This window comes from Suricata suricatta, chromosome 4, assembly GCF_006229205.1.
Source record: "Suricata suricatta isolate VVHF042 chromosome 4, meerkat_22Aug2017_6uvM2_HiC, whole genome shotgun sequence".
Taxonomy (NCBI): domain Eukaryota; kingdom Metazoa; phylum Chordata; class Mammalia; order Carnivora; family Herpestidae; genus Suricata; species Suricata suricatta.
This window is the reverse complement of record NC_043703.1, coordinates 88,927,004-88,940,011: the sequence shown is the minus strand read 5'-3', so window position 1 is coordinate 88,940,011 and position 13,008 is coordinate 88,927,004. Positions and strand designations below refer to the sequence as shown.

General features: G+C 40.8%; 1 protein-coding gene across 10 annotated transcripts in view; it reads left to right on the top strand.

Annotated features, from left to right (window-relative positions):
* Positions 1-13,008, top strand: part of VWA3B (von Willebrand factor A domain containing 3B) — a 201,411-nt gene that overhangs the window by 112,396 nt on the left and 76,007 nt on the right. For all 10 annotated transcript variants that reach the window (XM_029937205.1, XM_029937213.1, XM_029937211.1 and 7 more), the window contains 2 exons: positions 6,459-6,641; positions 12,317-12,447. In XM_029937205.1, the coding sequence (XP_029793065.1) occupies positions 6,459-6,641; positions 12,317-12,447 (314 nt within the window). The remainder of the gene's footprint in view (positions 1-6,458; positions 6,642-12,316; positions 12,448-13,008) is intronic.

The window sequence follows — 13,008 nt, the reverse complement described above, 5'->3', positions numbered from 1 at the left end:
AATGATTTTCCAATCAACTTCACTATGCTTTCTATTTAAAAGCAATTTATTGTGCTTTGCTTATGCTCCACAGTGCCAAGGTTTGGGGCTACAAAGATGAATAATAACTTACCCCTGACTTAGGGGCACTTACACTCGAGAGGATGTGCTGAACATATATGGTTAATTGTGATATGACACGGGGTGTGGGATTGTCAGGGCTGGGAGATGTCTGCAAGTGCAGTGATGACTTCTGCTACACAAGATGGAGAGAAGACTGGGAAAGGGTCAGTTGAGGAGGGGGCATTTGAGCTGTGTCTGGAAAGAGGAGAAAAAATTTTCTTTTAAATTACTTTTTATGTTTATTGATTTTTGAGAGAGAGAGAGCGAGCGAGTGAGCGAGCATGAGCTGGGTAGGGACAGAGAGAGAGGGAGACACAGAATCTGAAGCAGGCTCCAGGCTCTGAGCTGTCAGCACAGAGCCCGATGCAGGGCTCGAACCCACAAACCGTGAGATCTGACCTGAGCAGAAGTCAGATGCTTAACCAACTGAGCCATCCAGGCGCCCTAGGAGAAGAATTTTATAAACAGGAGATTATTGGTATCCTGGGCAGGAGGAACAGAGGTGTGGAAGGATGTGGGCTGCCCAGAGAAACAATCTGAGAGCAAGGGCAATGACAGAAGAATGTCTGGACTGAGGCTGAAAAGTTCAGTTGAGGAAGATTGTGAAGGTCCTTGACGACCACTGGAAACAGTGAGTGGGCTTTACTGCAATAGGGGCTGTAGTGAGGCAGGTGGTCCCATTCACCTGTACTTCAGAAATGCACCTCAACAGTGCAAGGGAAAGACTAAATCCAGATGGGAGCTGGTAAGGGCCCACCTCAGGTAAGAAACAGAAGTGGGGAGAAGAGGCTTGTCCTCAGGAGTATGATAATAGAAGTAGCATCAAAAGATGTGGTGACCAGTTTGGGAGCAGAGGAGGACAAAGTGAGGAGAAGATAGGACCAAAGGAGAAAGGAATCACAATTATTGATTTTAGTTCATAATGATTATGTTAGTAACTGATTTAAATTTAAAGAAGCAAGCTTGGGAGTTGCTGATGAAAGAAGCTGAGTTTGAGCACCTGTAGTCCATGGATATCCAGAAGCCCCTAGAAATATGGGGCTGGTGTTTGAGGAAGATGGGAGCTAGAGATTCTGATTTGAAAGTCAACCAGACAAAGGATCTTTTCCTTTTTAATAAACTCTTACTGATTTTACTGTTTTTACTATAGGCAATTTAGAAAATGTAGATAAGTGTGCAAGCATAAAAAAGAAGAAAATTTAACTCAGTCATAATTCAATTTTGTGTTTTTCTGTGTTTAATCTAATATATGCGTTTTTTGGCAAGTCATGAGATATTCTTCCAAAAACATCATTCACAATGTCTCCATTATATTCCATTATATAAATTTAATATAACTCCTACCTTGGAATTAATTTTATTTCATTTTGAATAGTAATACATTCACATGGTATAAATTACAAAGTTATAAAGGATATATAGAGAAAATTCTCCTTCCTACTTCCTGTTCACTAGCCTGAATCTTCTTTCAGAGATTGTTATGCAAGCAGAAATGTATTTCTATTTACTCCCTTTTATAAATACATAAATGGTAGTGTATTCTGCACCTTTATATAAAACAGTATGCCTTGGAAATTGCTTACTATCATTTCATAAAGAGCTTCCTCATTTTCTATAGCTGCCTAGTATTCCATATTTAGCCATGTGTCCTGGAGATAGACATTGAGGTTGTTTTCAGTCTTCCTGTTATACATGATGCTGCAAAAGTAACTGCACATGTGTTTTGCATATATATATCTGTAGCATAAATTCTGAAAAGTAGACTCAGTCCAAAAGTCTATATTTTGATAGATACTGCCAAATATCCCCCAGAGAGGATGGGCCAAGTAACACTCCTGCTTGCCCCATATTGGGAAGGATTCTTGTCTTATAGTCCACTGTATTGGGAAGGACTCTTGTTCTATGGTCCACCATGTTGGACATGTTCTTGACCTATAGTCTACCATGTACTTCTGAGAGTCTGGAATCTCCCAAGAGTATATGCAAAATGTACTTATACATTTCTTTGGGGAGAAGATCTCTAGGTTTCACCAGAGGGTCTGTGGACCACTTAAGATAAAGAACTAGGGATATGGATGATAATTGGGTTTAGAAATATACTGGCTATCCAAATAGTAATTTATAAACTCCTAGGTAGGCATTTTATGTTTATATCTGCCTTTCCCTCACATGCAGTCTCTTTTCTTTTGCATTATCACTCATATTCTCTCAAAAAAGCAAATAAATATTTAATATTCATGTTCTGTGTTGAGGACATTAAGATGTGTCACTCAATCTCCATTTCTTTTTGAATTTTCACTGACTTTGTAGGACCTGAATATGTAAGGCCAGTGCTATATTCCCGATACTCTGCAGAATTTTCTGCTTGAAAGAACACACGGAGACGCTATTCAGGATTTAATTCCATAAATACCAGCTTATTGCTTGTTTGTTAAATGTCCAGGGAAGAATTATACAGCAAGACAAGACTTAATTAATCAAGTAAAAAGAATTCTAGTAATATTAGTCTTCATTAAAATGGAATTGATAGATGTCCTTTGATGAGCATCTCTAGGTGCATATGGACACTACAGGGCCTATGCCAGGAGCAGCCCAGCACATCTTTGGCCACCGTCATTTTGGGACTTCTTTGAAGTTAGGGATATACCCAGGCAAGAATCAAGAAAATGGGCTTGAGGAAGGCTCTTACATCATTCCAAACAAAGACAAATGGGTAAAGACTAATATGAGGTATACAGGATGAGCCACCTGCACAGCCAGACCTCCTTCGGGCAGTTAGGAGAACTAATCCTTGCCTTGTTTGCCACCCCAAGTTGACATTTGTGGTGAAAGGGTCGTCTGGCTACTGTTTAGACTCAGAGAAGAGAGAACTAGGGAGAGTCTCTCAGGTACACTGCTTAGCCTCCTGTAGGGATTGAAGGGACCTCCATGGGGAACGTATGAAGGAGGAAGCAAAAGGTTTCCTCAGTGTTATGCAGGGGTTCCACAAGGAAAGGGCCCACTACTTTCTTAGACGCAGAGCAACTAGAATAAGTGTCTGGAAGGAGTCACGGTCAGTCACGCTGCTGTGGTGAGAGGTTTACTTCCGTGTTCTGAGTCTTCTCTCCAAAGCTGTGAGAACATAAACCAGGGAAAGGAATCCTTGAGCGGGGTGCAGACAGGAGGTCAGGAATGACTAGTTTCCATTGCAGGGGCAGAGCTCCCGCACGCTCTGCCTAGCTCTCCCAACACCACACTACACTGGGTCCTAGAACATCATGCCAGTTTAGCAAACACTACCTGAGGCCGTGTGCAGGTGAGGGGTTCACAACAATACACTAACAGACTTTCTCATCCCCGTGCTGCCCATCTGAATGACCTTGGGCAGGTCCTCTACTGTAAATATCCTTGTCTGTGGCTTAGAACTAATACTCCCTACTCATGAGTAAATGAGATGGTGTTCCCATGAATACATTCCACAGATATTTACTGGGTACCTTTTATGTGCCAGCCACTGCTATCAATCTGGGAAACAGTGGTAAGCAACATGAACCTGTCTTCAGTGAAGTTTATGTTTTATAGGGAAATATATGAAAATGTTAGGTAGCATATGAAAAGATGAAAGTGCTACCCACAGTACCTGGCACCCACAATCAGTACTAAATCAATGTTAATTGCTTTCCCTTCCCCAATATATCAGCTATAAATCAATACAGGAGTAGTTCCTGGCTAAAACCGTTTAAAATTAACAGAACTTAGGTCTAGCATACCCAGTCTGGTATCAGGGGTAGTGGCTAGGAGTCTCTGGTCAGAAACAAGGATAACAGGGGCTCTTGGGTGGATCAGTCGGTTAAGTATCTGACTTTGGCTTAGGTCATGATCTCGCAGTTCATGGGTTCTAGCCCCATGTCAGGCTCTCTGCTGACAGATCAGAGCCTGGATCCTGCTTCAGATTCTGTCTGTCTATCTGTCTCTCTCTGCCCCTTCCATGCTCATGCTCTATCTCTGTCTCTCAAAAAACAAATAAACATTAAAGAAAAAAGAAACAAGGATAACAATAGCCCCCACCTCAGAGGGCTGTAGGGAGGATGCAGGCAGAGAGCACAAGCAGAGCTCTTAGTGCCTGGTATATAGTAGGTACTCAGAAATGAAAGGTAGGCTGAAGGAAGGGGAGGCAGCCAAGAGGGCTTTGGTCTGTGCTTGCAGTTGACAAGAGGGATGAGGTCAGCTCAGTTAAGTTGCTGTTTGGTTAAGAAACCAGTTGATGGCCAGAGAGGAGAGGAGAGAAAAAAGGTTAAGAGGTGGAGCTAGGCTTATGAGCAGGAGCAGGCTCAATGCCGGAGCCAGACCCAGAGACTGAGGTTGTGTGTAAGTGGTGGCTGGAATGAGGCCAGACCCTGGGGGACCACTTAACCAGCCACCTCCCTGGGCGGTGTGTGAGCTGCACAAGGCCAGCCAATGGTGATCCAGAGCCCCTCTCCCTTATCACTCTGCCTTTCCAGGGCTCATAAGACAAATATAGGAAGGGTTAAAGACCAAATAATAGGAACTAGAAGTAGAGAATAGAAACTGGCTGAAGGAGCCAGCAAGTTGGGTCAATCAAAGAAGGACTCCTGGCACTGAGAAACACAAAGGAAGTGGGGACAGGACAATCAGAAGCAGTTTCTGAAGGTTGTCAGCTGGGCTGTGGTGGTAGTGGTAGAGAGACGACAGAGGAATTCATTAGTTACTCTTTCCTGAGAGTCAGATAACATTAACATTATTTGAGAGCCAATCCTTACCAAGAGGCGGTTGCATTGCAAACGAGAGGAACAAACAGTCTGGCATTGCTTCTAATACCAAAAATTGGCTTTGAATTCCAGTCTTACCATGTAAGAGCTTGATGACCCTAGGAGATTTAATCCTTCTGAGTCTCAATTTTTTCTTTATCTTTGGAGCCCATACCCACTGGGCCAATTAGGGTTGCATATTACTGGGGAGAAAAGCAGAGGAGCAGACAAATGACTGTAATAGATTTTATGTTCCTGTGGATCAGAAACTCAGGGGTAAGTAGTCTAGATTCGGGATGTCTCCAAGAAAACGGGCTTCTTTTTATGTTCATTCTCTACCATCTTTATGATTTCCACCCTCATGGTTATAAGATGGCTGCTCCATCTCTAGGGAGTGTCCCATTTTCCAGGGGGTGCAGATGTTGATGATGTTGATGATGTTGTTGTTGTTGTTAAATCTTTGCCTGTTAATCAGAGAAAAGAATCTTTCTCCTGGGACTTCCTCCTGTATCTCAATGGACAGAACTGGGTCACCAGGCCCATTCTAGCTGCAAAAACATGTCAGAAGATGAGTTTTTATGTGTTTATAGTCGTTTGCTTATTTGTTTGCTTTTTAACTGGGCACATTACTGTGTTACTTTTTTACAGAGCTCTGCCAGTAAAAAAAAGATGAGAGGAATTGATAGTAGTAGACAACTATCCGTCTTTCCAACGCTGCCTCACAGGAAGACTGTGAGGACTAATAGGCATGTTATGCTTCCATAGAGTGCCTAGCACGTGCAAGAATCCTCAATTACCATCTCTTCTTTCACTCTGTGGGAAACTCATTGACCATGGCCTTTCTGATGCTGGAAATTGCTCTTTTGGAGTAGGTGCTTTGGAAGCCATCTTGAGATCCAGTGACCTCACTGTAGAATCCCAATAGCCAGGATGTTTTACCCTGATACTTTCAGTGCTCAAAAGGATAGCCCAGCACTTTATTATTCTTATTTTTAAATATGTTAAGGTTATTTATAGTTTCCTGTGTTTCTGGGGCTTTATAATTTTTTTTAATGTTTATTTTTGAGAGAGAGAGAGAGAGAGAGACAGAGCATGAGTGGTTTGGAGGTGGGGGAAGAGGGGAGGGACAGAGAGAGAGAAGGAGACACAGAATCTGAAGTAGCTCCAGGCTCTGAGCTGTCAGCACATAGCCCAGTGTAGGGCTCGAACTCACGGACTGTGAGATCACGACCTGGGCCGAAGTCAGATGCCCAATCAACTGCCCCTGCCCAGTACTTTAAAAGCATGAGCTCCAGGCTCAGGTGTACCTAAAATTGAGTGATTGGGTTAGTCACATCTTTCTTCCAGATTCTTTTCTCCACCAAATTGTGAGCCCTCAGAGGGAGAGCCTGAGTCATTGGTTTTCATACTCTCATCATCGGCAATATTTTCTTTGTTTACTGAATTGAATTGACACTTTTTCAAGAAGCCACTCATCACTGTATAAGGAATTACTAGTTGAAAATCTCATTGTCTGTAGCGAATACTAAGGACTTTCAGATCTAATTTTTTTTTCTTTTCCTCTTTCTTTCCATCTCCCTTTTTACTCCTCCAAATATAAAATTTCAGCCACCTGAAATGGTTATAGACCAAGTCAAAGTTTTTCAGAAAATTCCCATTTACACCATCTCCTTCAATTACAATGATGAGATTGCAAATGGATTTTTGAAAGAGCTTGCTTCTTTGACTGGAGGAGATTTCCACCTTTATAATTTTGGCTGCAAGGATCTGTGTCCTTCAGAAGCTATTCAGGTAAGAGCTTAATGAACTAAGAAGAGAGTCTTCACCCTGTATAGGCTTGGAGGCCAATGGATAATCCCTTAGTTGAGAAAACTGCAACGACAAAGACAACTTAGCTAAGCAAATGAAATCACTTAGCCATGTATTGCAAAATGTGATCCAAGGACCATCTGAACTAAGGCATTTGTGAAAATACAGATTTCCTGGGTCACACTTCAGAGCTACTATATTAGGGTCTAGGCATAGAGGCCCAGAAATCTTAATATATTTTGTTTTTCTTCTAGGCTTTTTATTATGAAAAGTTTCAAACATACATGAAAGTAGAAAAGTATATAAACCTTTGCCTCATATACCCATCGTTCGGATTCAGTAATTATCAATATTTTGCCAAACTCTAGGAATCTGTATTTTTTAAAGTTTATTTTTGAGAGAGAGAGAGAGATTGGGAACATGGAGGAGGTACAGAGAGAGAGGGAGACAGAGAGGGAAAGAGGGAGAGAAGGAGGGGGTGGGGAGAGAGAGAGAAAGAGAGAGAGAGTGGGAGGGAGCGAGGAAATCCCAAGGAGGCTCCACACAGTCAGTGCAGAGCCCAACACTGGGCTAGAACCCATGAACCATGAGAATCATGACCTGAGCCGAAACCAAGAATCAGATACTTAACCAACTGAGTCACCCAGATATCCCATGAATCTGTATTTTTAACAAGCATCCCAAGGGGTCCCTACTGGAAGTTTGTTTACCTCTACTATTTACAGATATTTGTGGAAAACTTAAGAAGAATTCATATCCTGGGTAGTTGTCTTCTGACTTCTGACTGTATAACCATGTGACCATCTGATAAATCAATTCATTCTAATGGGTTGTTGGGAGAAACTAAGTAACATTCTATTCTCCAGTACTCCAACTTTGGCCTGAGAATATGCATTTCAAGAATGCCCTTCTAGAGAATATTTTCTATCTTATTGTCTGTCCTGCAGAGTCACTTTAAATACGGGACAAGCCAGAGCGGTGCTTACATTAGAATAAACTGCTAGAGTCTGGGAACTGAATCATCTGAAAGGATCGGAAGGATCAGAGGGAACAATGAGCTCCCTGAGCTCACACAGGGCAGGGAATAGTGACTCCTTCCATCAGCTAGACTGGAAAACCTCATAATCCAATGGACATTGGCTAGAGTATAAAGAAGGATCTTGCCTCAGGAATGTGAACAACTAAAATGCAGCTTCAGTTCTGCCTAGAAACATTTTTAAATGCAATACCCAAAAGGATCAATCTATTTCTAAGGAACTTAACTGCATCCCTGAACAAACCCCAAGAATAATTATAAGAAAGCAAAAATATCCATCACCCAAGAAAGTAAAATTGACAGTTTCTGACATCAATTCAAATAGTACCAGGTATGTAAAGAAGCAGGAAAATACAGGTCCATAAGGAGGAGAAAAATCAAACAAAAAATTAAAATGTGTGCACAACTGACTCAGATGTTAGTATTAGAGCATAAAAACAGCTATTGTAGCTGTATTTGATATGTAAAAAAAAGGGAGAGGTGGAAGATTGAAGTAAACACAGAATTTTAGAGCTGTAAGCTACAATGTATGAGATGAAAAATCCATGGGCTGGGAGGAACAGCAGGTCAGACATTGCAGAACAAGATTGGTAAACTGTAAGGCGAAATATATCTGTCCAAAATGTAACACAGAAAAGAAAATTAAAACAATAAACAAAAACCCAGAAAATAGGGCATAAGTGAGTGGAAAAATTCAAGTAGTCTGAAAAATATGTAGTTGAAGCAATAGTGCCAGAAATTTTTCAAATTGGTTAAAAACTGTAAACCCACAGATCCAAGAAACACAATGAACACCAAGCACAAGAATCATGAAGAAACCACACCAAATTATATCAGAATTAAACTTTTTAGAAGCCGTGACAAAGAGAAAATCTTAAAAGTATAGGGTGAAAGGAGACATTATTTACAGAGGCCCACAGATAAGGATGACAGCATATTTCTCATCAGAGCCAATGCATGTCAAAAGACAGTGGAGTACTATTTTTAAAATACAGAAAGGAAAATAAAAGCTCAGTGTAGAGTCTATACACTGAAAATACCTGTCAAAAAGGAAAGTAGAATAAAGACTTCAAAGATATACAAAAACTGAAAGAATGCATCACCATTTAACCTGCAGTATAAGAAATGTTGTAGGGAGTACTTTAGGCAGAAGAAAAATTATACTGGATGGATATACAGATCTACACTTAGGAATGAAAAGCGAAGTTTAACTACATGGGTAGATAATTAAGGCTTTTTTCCTGGTTATTTAAATCTAATTATAAGATAAGTTGCCAGAGGGACTTCCAGTTCCAGCAGTAATGGTGTCGTCCCATTCCTTCTAAGTCCTCCAGCCTATAACTAAGAAAATCCTGGATATAACACAACAAATAAGCATAGGAATATTCTGAAAAGTGAAAAGAAGAAAATAGAATCCCTAGGGACCTCAGAACTTGAGGAATGACACGGCAGTAAGTCTTGGGTGATTTGTTAATGCCTTCCATATATCCCCGATAGAACACTGCTGAACCCTCCCACCTGGAATCTCTAACAGGCACAGACAAAACAAACAAACAAAAAGACCCAAGAAAAGCTTATTCTGAGAAGCTGAGAAGAGGTGACCAAAACAGAAAACCTTATTTGCAGTACCTGTCATACTCTACTCATACACCAATGGAAAAACTTCACCCCCCTGAGGTTTGAGTTGAACCGGGAGCTGATCTTCTACACACCCATGGAAGCAAGTGAGGGTGCTCTGATCCCTCTGCCAGGTAGCACTGGTAGAGCTGACCAGAGAGCTAATCTTCTGTCCCCCACATGGTGCAAGCAGGTGGCAATGCTCTGATCTCTCTGCCAAGGTAGTGTGAGTAGGGCTGAATGAAACGCTGATTCTCCAAACCCCACTAGACAGAAGCAGCTAATCCTGTGCTAGGGTGGTATCAGAGGATTGAGAAGGAAGCTTACTGTCCAGTCAGCAGTGTTCTGATTCTCCCAAAACGGAGTCCACTGGCAACAGCTCTAGGACTTAACAAGCCCATGTAAGGACAGTCCAGTCACTGCTGTGCCTCACCACAGCCCTCATCTGAGTGGGACTCAGTGAGGAGATGAGCTTCCACAAACACTCTGCATCAGTGAAAAGTGAAAAAGGAAGTGTGATTTGGAGACAGGCAGCACTCCATTTTCCTCCTATACTTAGTGCCAGCGGCGGTTAATAGGGAGCTGAGCCTCCATAACACCCAAAAGGATAAGAATAAATGAATTGTGAAAGGGGAATAGCCCCGCTGTGGTCCTCTCTGAGAGGAGAGCTGATCCTCCATCCCCATCCAGCGTCAACAAGACCAAAGGAGGCAGTGCTATGTGGGACTCCCCAGTACTCCAACCCCTTGCCTTAGGGGCTCTCTCTGTGAACAAAGTAGAGATTACCATCCCACACAAAAGAGAGCTGAACTCCTGACACTTTGACAGCTTGCTTTGACAATAATAACTAGGAAAAAATCACCAGATACACAGTTGTGCCCAAATGAAAGTGAAATTGAGTCATGAGAGTCCCCAAACATATAAAAAGTGTACTAGAAAAACAGATTCGCTGGGATAAGTGGGCAGGACTAGCCAAAGAGACACAACCACAAGTGGTCTGGTTTAGGAAGCCTCTTTTCCCCCACAGACCTGAGATTCTTCTTTGCACAGAGACACCAGAATGTGTGGGAAGAACAAGCAGGAGTGATCCAACCAGAGCAAAGTGGTCCATTTCAGGAAAACTCTTCCTATGGGACAGGGACCTCACTACCGCACCCAGTGACACTGGACACCCTGGGAAGAGCAGTACAGACACCAAGAAATACCTGGCAGTCTGACTAGGGGAAACTCCTCTGCCTGCTCAGCACCAGTAGGGGCCAGTGGGAGCCCCAGGTACACTAGACTAATAAAGAGGACCAAAATAATATCAAAAAGGCTCTGAAAACTAAACTGCCATTGGAGCAATAGCCCACAAAAGTAGGACAAAGTCCCACATGCTAAATTTAAACAGGATTACTGTGAGCTAAAATAAAAGTTTTACTTTGAAGTTTTTTTAAGTTTATTTCTTTGAGAGAGAGAGAGAGAGAGAGAGAGAGGAGAGAGAGTGGGGGAGGGGCAGAGAGAGAGGGAGAAAGAGAGAATCCCAAGCAGTCTTTGCACTGCCAACACAGAGTTTCAAGTAGGGCTTGAACTCACAAACTGTGAGATCATTACCTGACCCAAAGTCAAAAGTCAGATGCTTAACTAACTGAGCCACCAGGTACCCCTAACATAAAAGTTTTAAAATAGGACCCAGAATCTTATAACACAAGATAGCCAGAATCTTCAGGATACAGGAAAAACTCACTTATCATACCAAGAACCAAGAAAATCCCAACACTGAGATAGATGAATCAGATGTTGGAATTACCTGACAAGGATTTTAAAGAACCTATTATAAAAATGCTTTAACAATCAATTACAAGTTATCAGGAGAGAACTGAGCAAATGGAAAATTTCAGCAAAGGTGTAGAAGTTATAAAATTTTCCAAGCAGATATTCTAGAACTGAAAGATTAAAAAAAAAAAAAAAGTAAATTCACCGGATGTGCTCAGTGGTGAGAATGGAGATGACTTAATGTTATCAGTGATCTTGAGGGTCAGATGATAGAATTCAGCCAATCTGAACAACAGAGAGAAAACCAGAACCATGGGAATCTGTAGGATAATAATGAGAGACATTAGTATCATCAGAGTTTCCCAAAGAGAGGAGAAAGAAAAGAAGGCTGAAAGACTACATGGAAAAATAATAGCTAAAAACTGCCCAAATTTGGTGAAAGACATAAACATACAGATTCAAGATGAGTAAACTCCACAGGGGTATGTAGTGAACAACTTTGCACTCATAAATTTGACAACTTAGAAAAAAACAGGACCACTTCCACAAGAAACAAAAACTATCAGAAATCAACCAAGATAAAATGCGCAATGTGAATCACACCAAAATAAATGTTTTATCAACATAAATAAAAGCAGATGTCCATACGTAGACTTGAACACAAATGTTCATAGTTTTGTTTATAATAACCCAAGCATGTCCCTCAACAGGGACTAAATTTAGGTAGTCAGTATACAATATAATGCTACTTAGCAATAAAAGCGAATGAGCTCTTGAGTCATGCTGCAACACAGGTGAATCTCAAAATATATGAATGAGGAAAAATTGGAAAAAGAATACATTCTGTACAGATTCTGTTTATATAAAATTCTAAAAAATTGAAACTATAGTTTCAATATAGTGATAGAAAGCAACTATTCATCAATAGTTGCCTAGGAATTGTGGGGAGAAGGCTTTTAGGGTAGGGAGGGGCCTCGGGAAACTTTTGGGGGTGATGGATATGTCTATTATTTTGATTGCAATAAAGATTTTTACAAGGGTGAATGTCAAAACTATTCAAATGGTACACATTACATGCATTTGGCCTATTTTATGTGAATTATATGCTTCAGTAAAGCTGTTCATTAGAATGGAATAATATGAGAACTACATGAAATTCTTTAGATTCTTCTCTTGATACAGTTGGATTTCTGTTAGAAATGTTTGAAATTTGAACTCTTCACAGTACATTTGCTTCTCATTTTGGCAGAATGAAGATCTGACTCTTTTAATTAAGGAAATGGAGCAGGGAAGAAGTGACCTGGAGAAGGTGCAAAACCTTTATTCGGAGTCTTTGATCATGGATTGGTGGTACAACGGGGAAAAGGGAGGAGACAGTAGGTGAGCACGCCAGAGTCCTCAGATGCTCTTCTCGCTCTCCTCGCTACCTCTTCTTTCTGCAGAACTTGTGGGGATTTCTTTTAGTGAAAGGAATCACATAGCATGATTATGTTAGAATTTTTTCTTAAGGAAAGAGAATTCATAATCTAATTTTGTAAGCTAATATGTGGCTTAAGGAGGCCACATATTTACCTTTATATGTAAGTTCTAAAATCCTTGTGTGGCACTTAAGAGACGTTAACAGGCCCCCCAACGCCAGCAGTGACAGAGCACAGCAGGAGTGCTATGTAGATTTGACTACCTTGCCTACTTAACCTAATGTTAGGTTTGGGGATAGATAATTTTTCAGGTCTTTTTCTACTCTATAATCTAATATGCCTCTAATTAGTAATTTTTTAAACAAAAATAAAAACCACCTTAATATTGAAAAATGGTGTCAAATATTATTAATACAATTTAACATTGTATAGATATTCAAAAATCTCAGCTTCATATAAATACCCTATTAGGAAGATGTCTTCTTTTTAATGTTTACTTATTTATTTATTTTGAGAGAGAGAG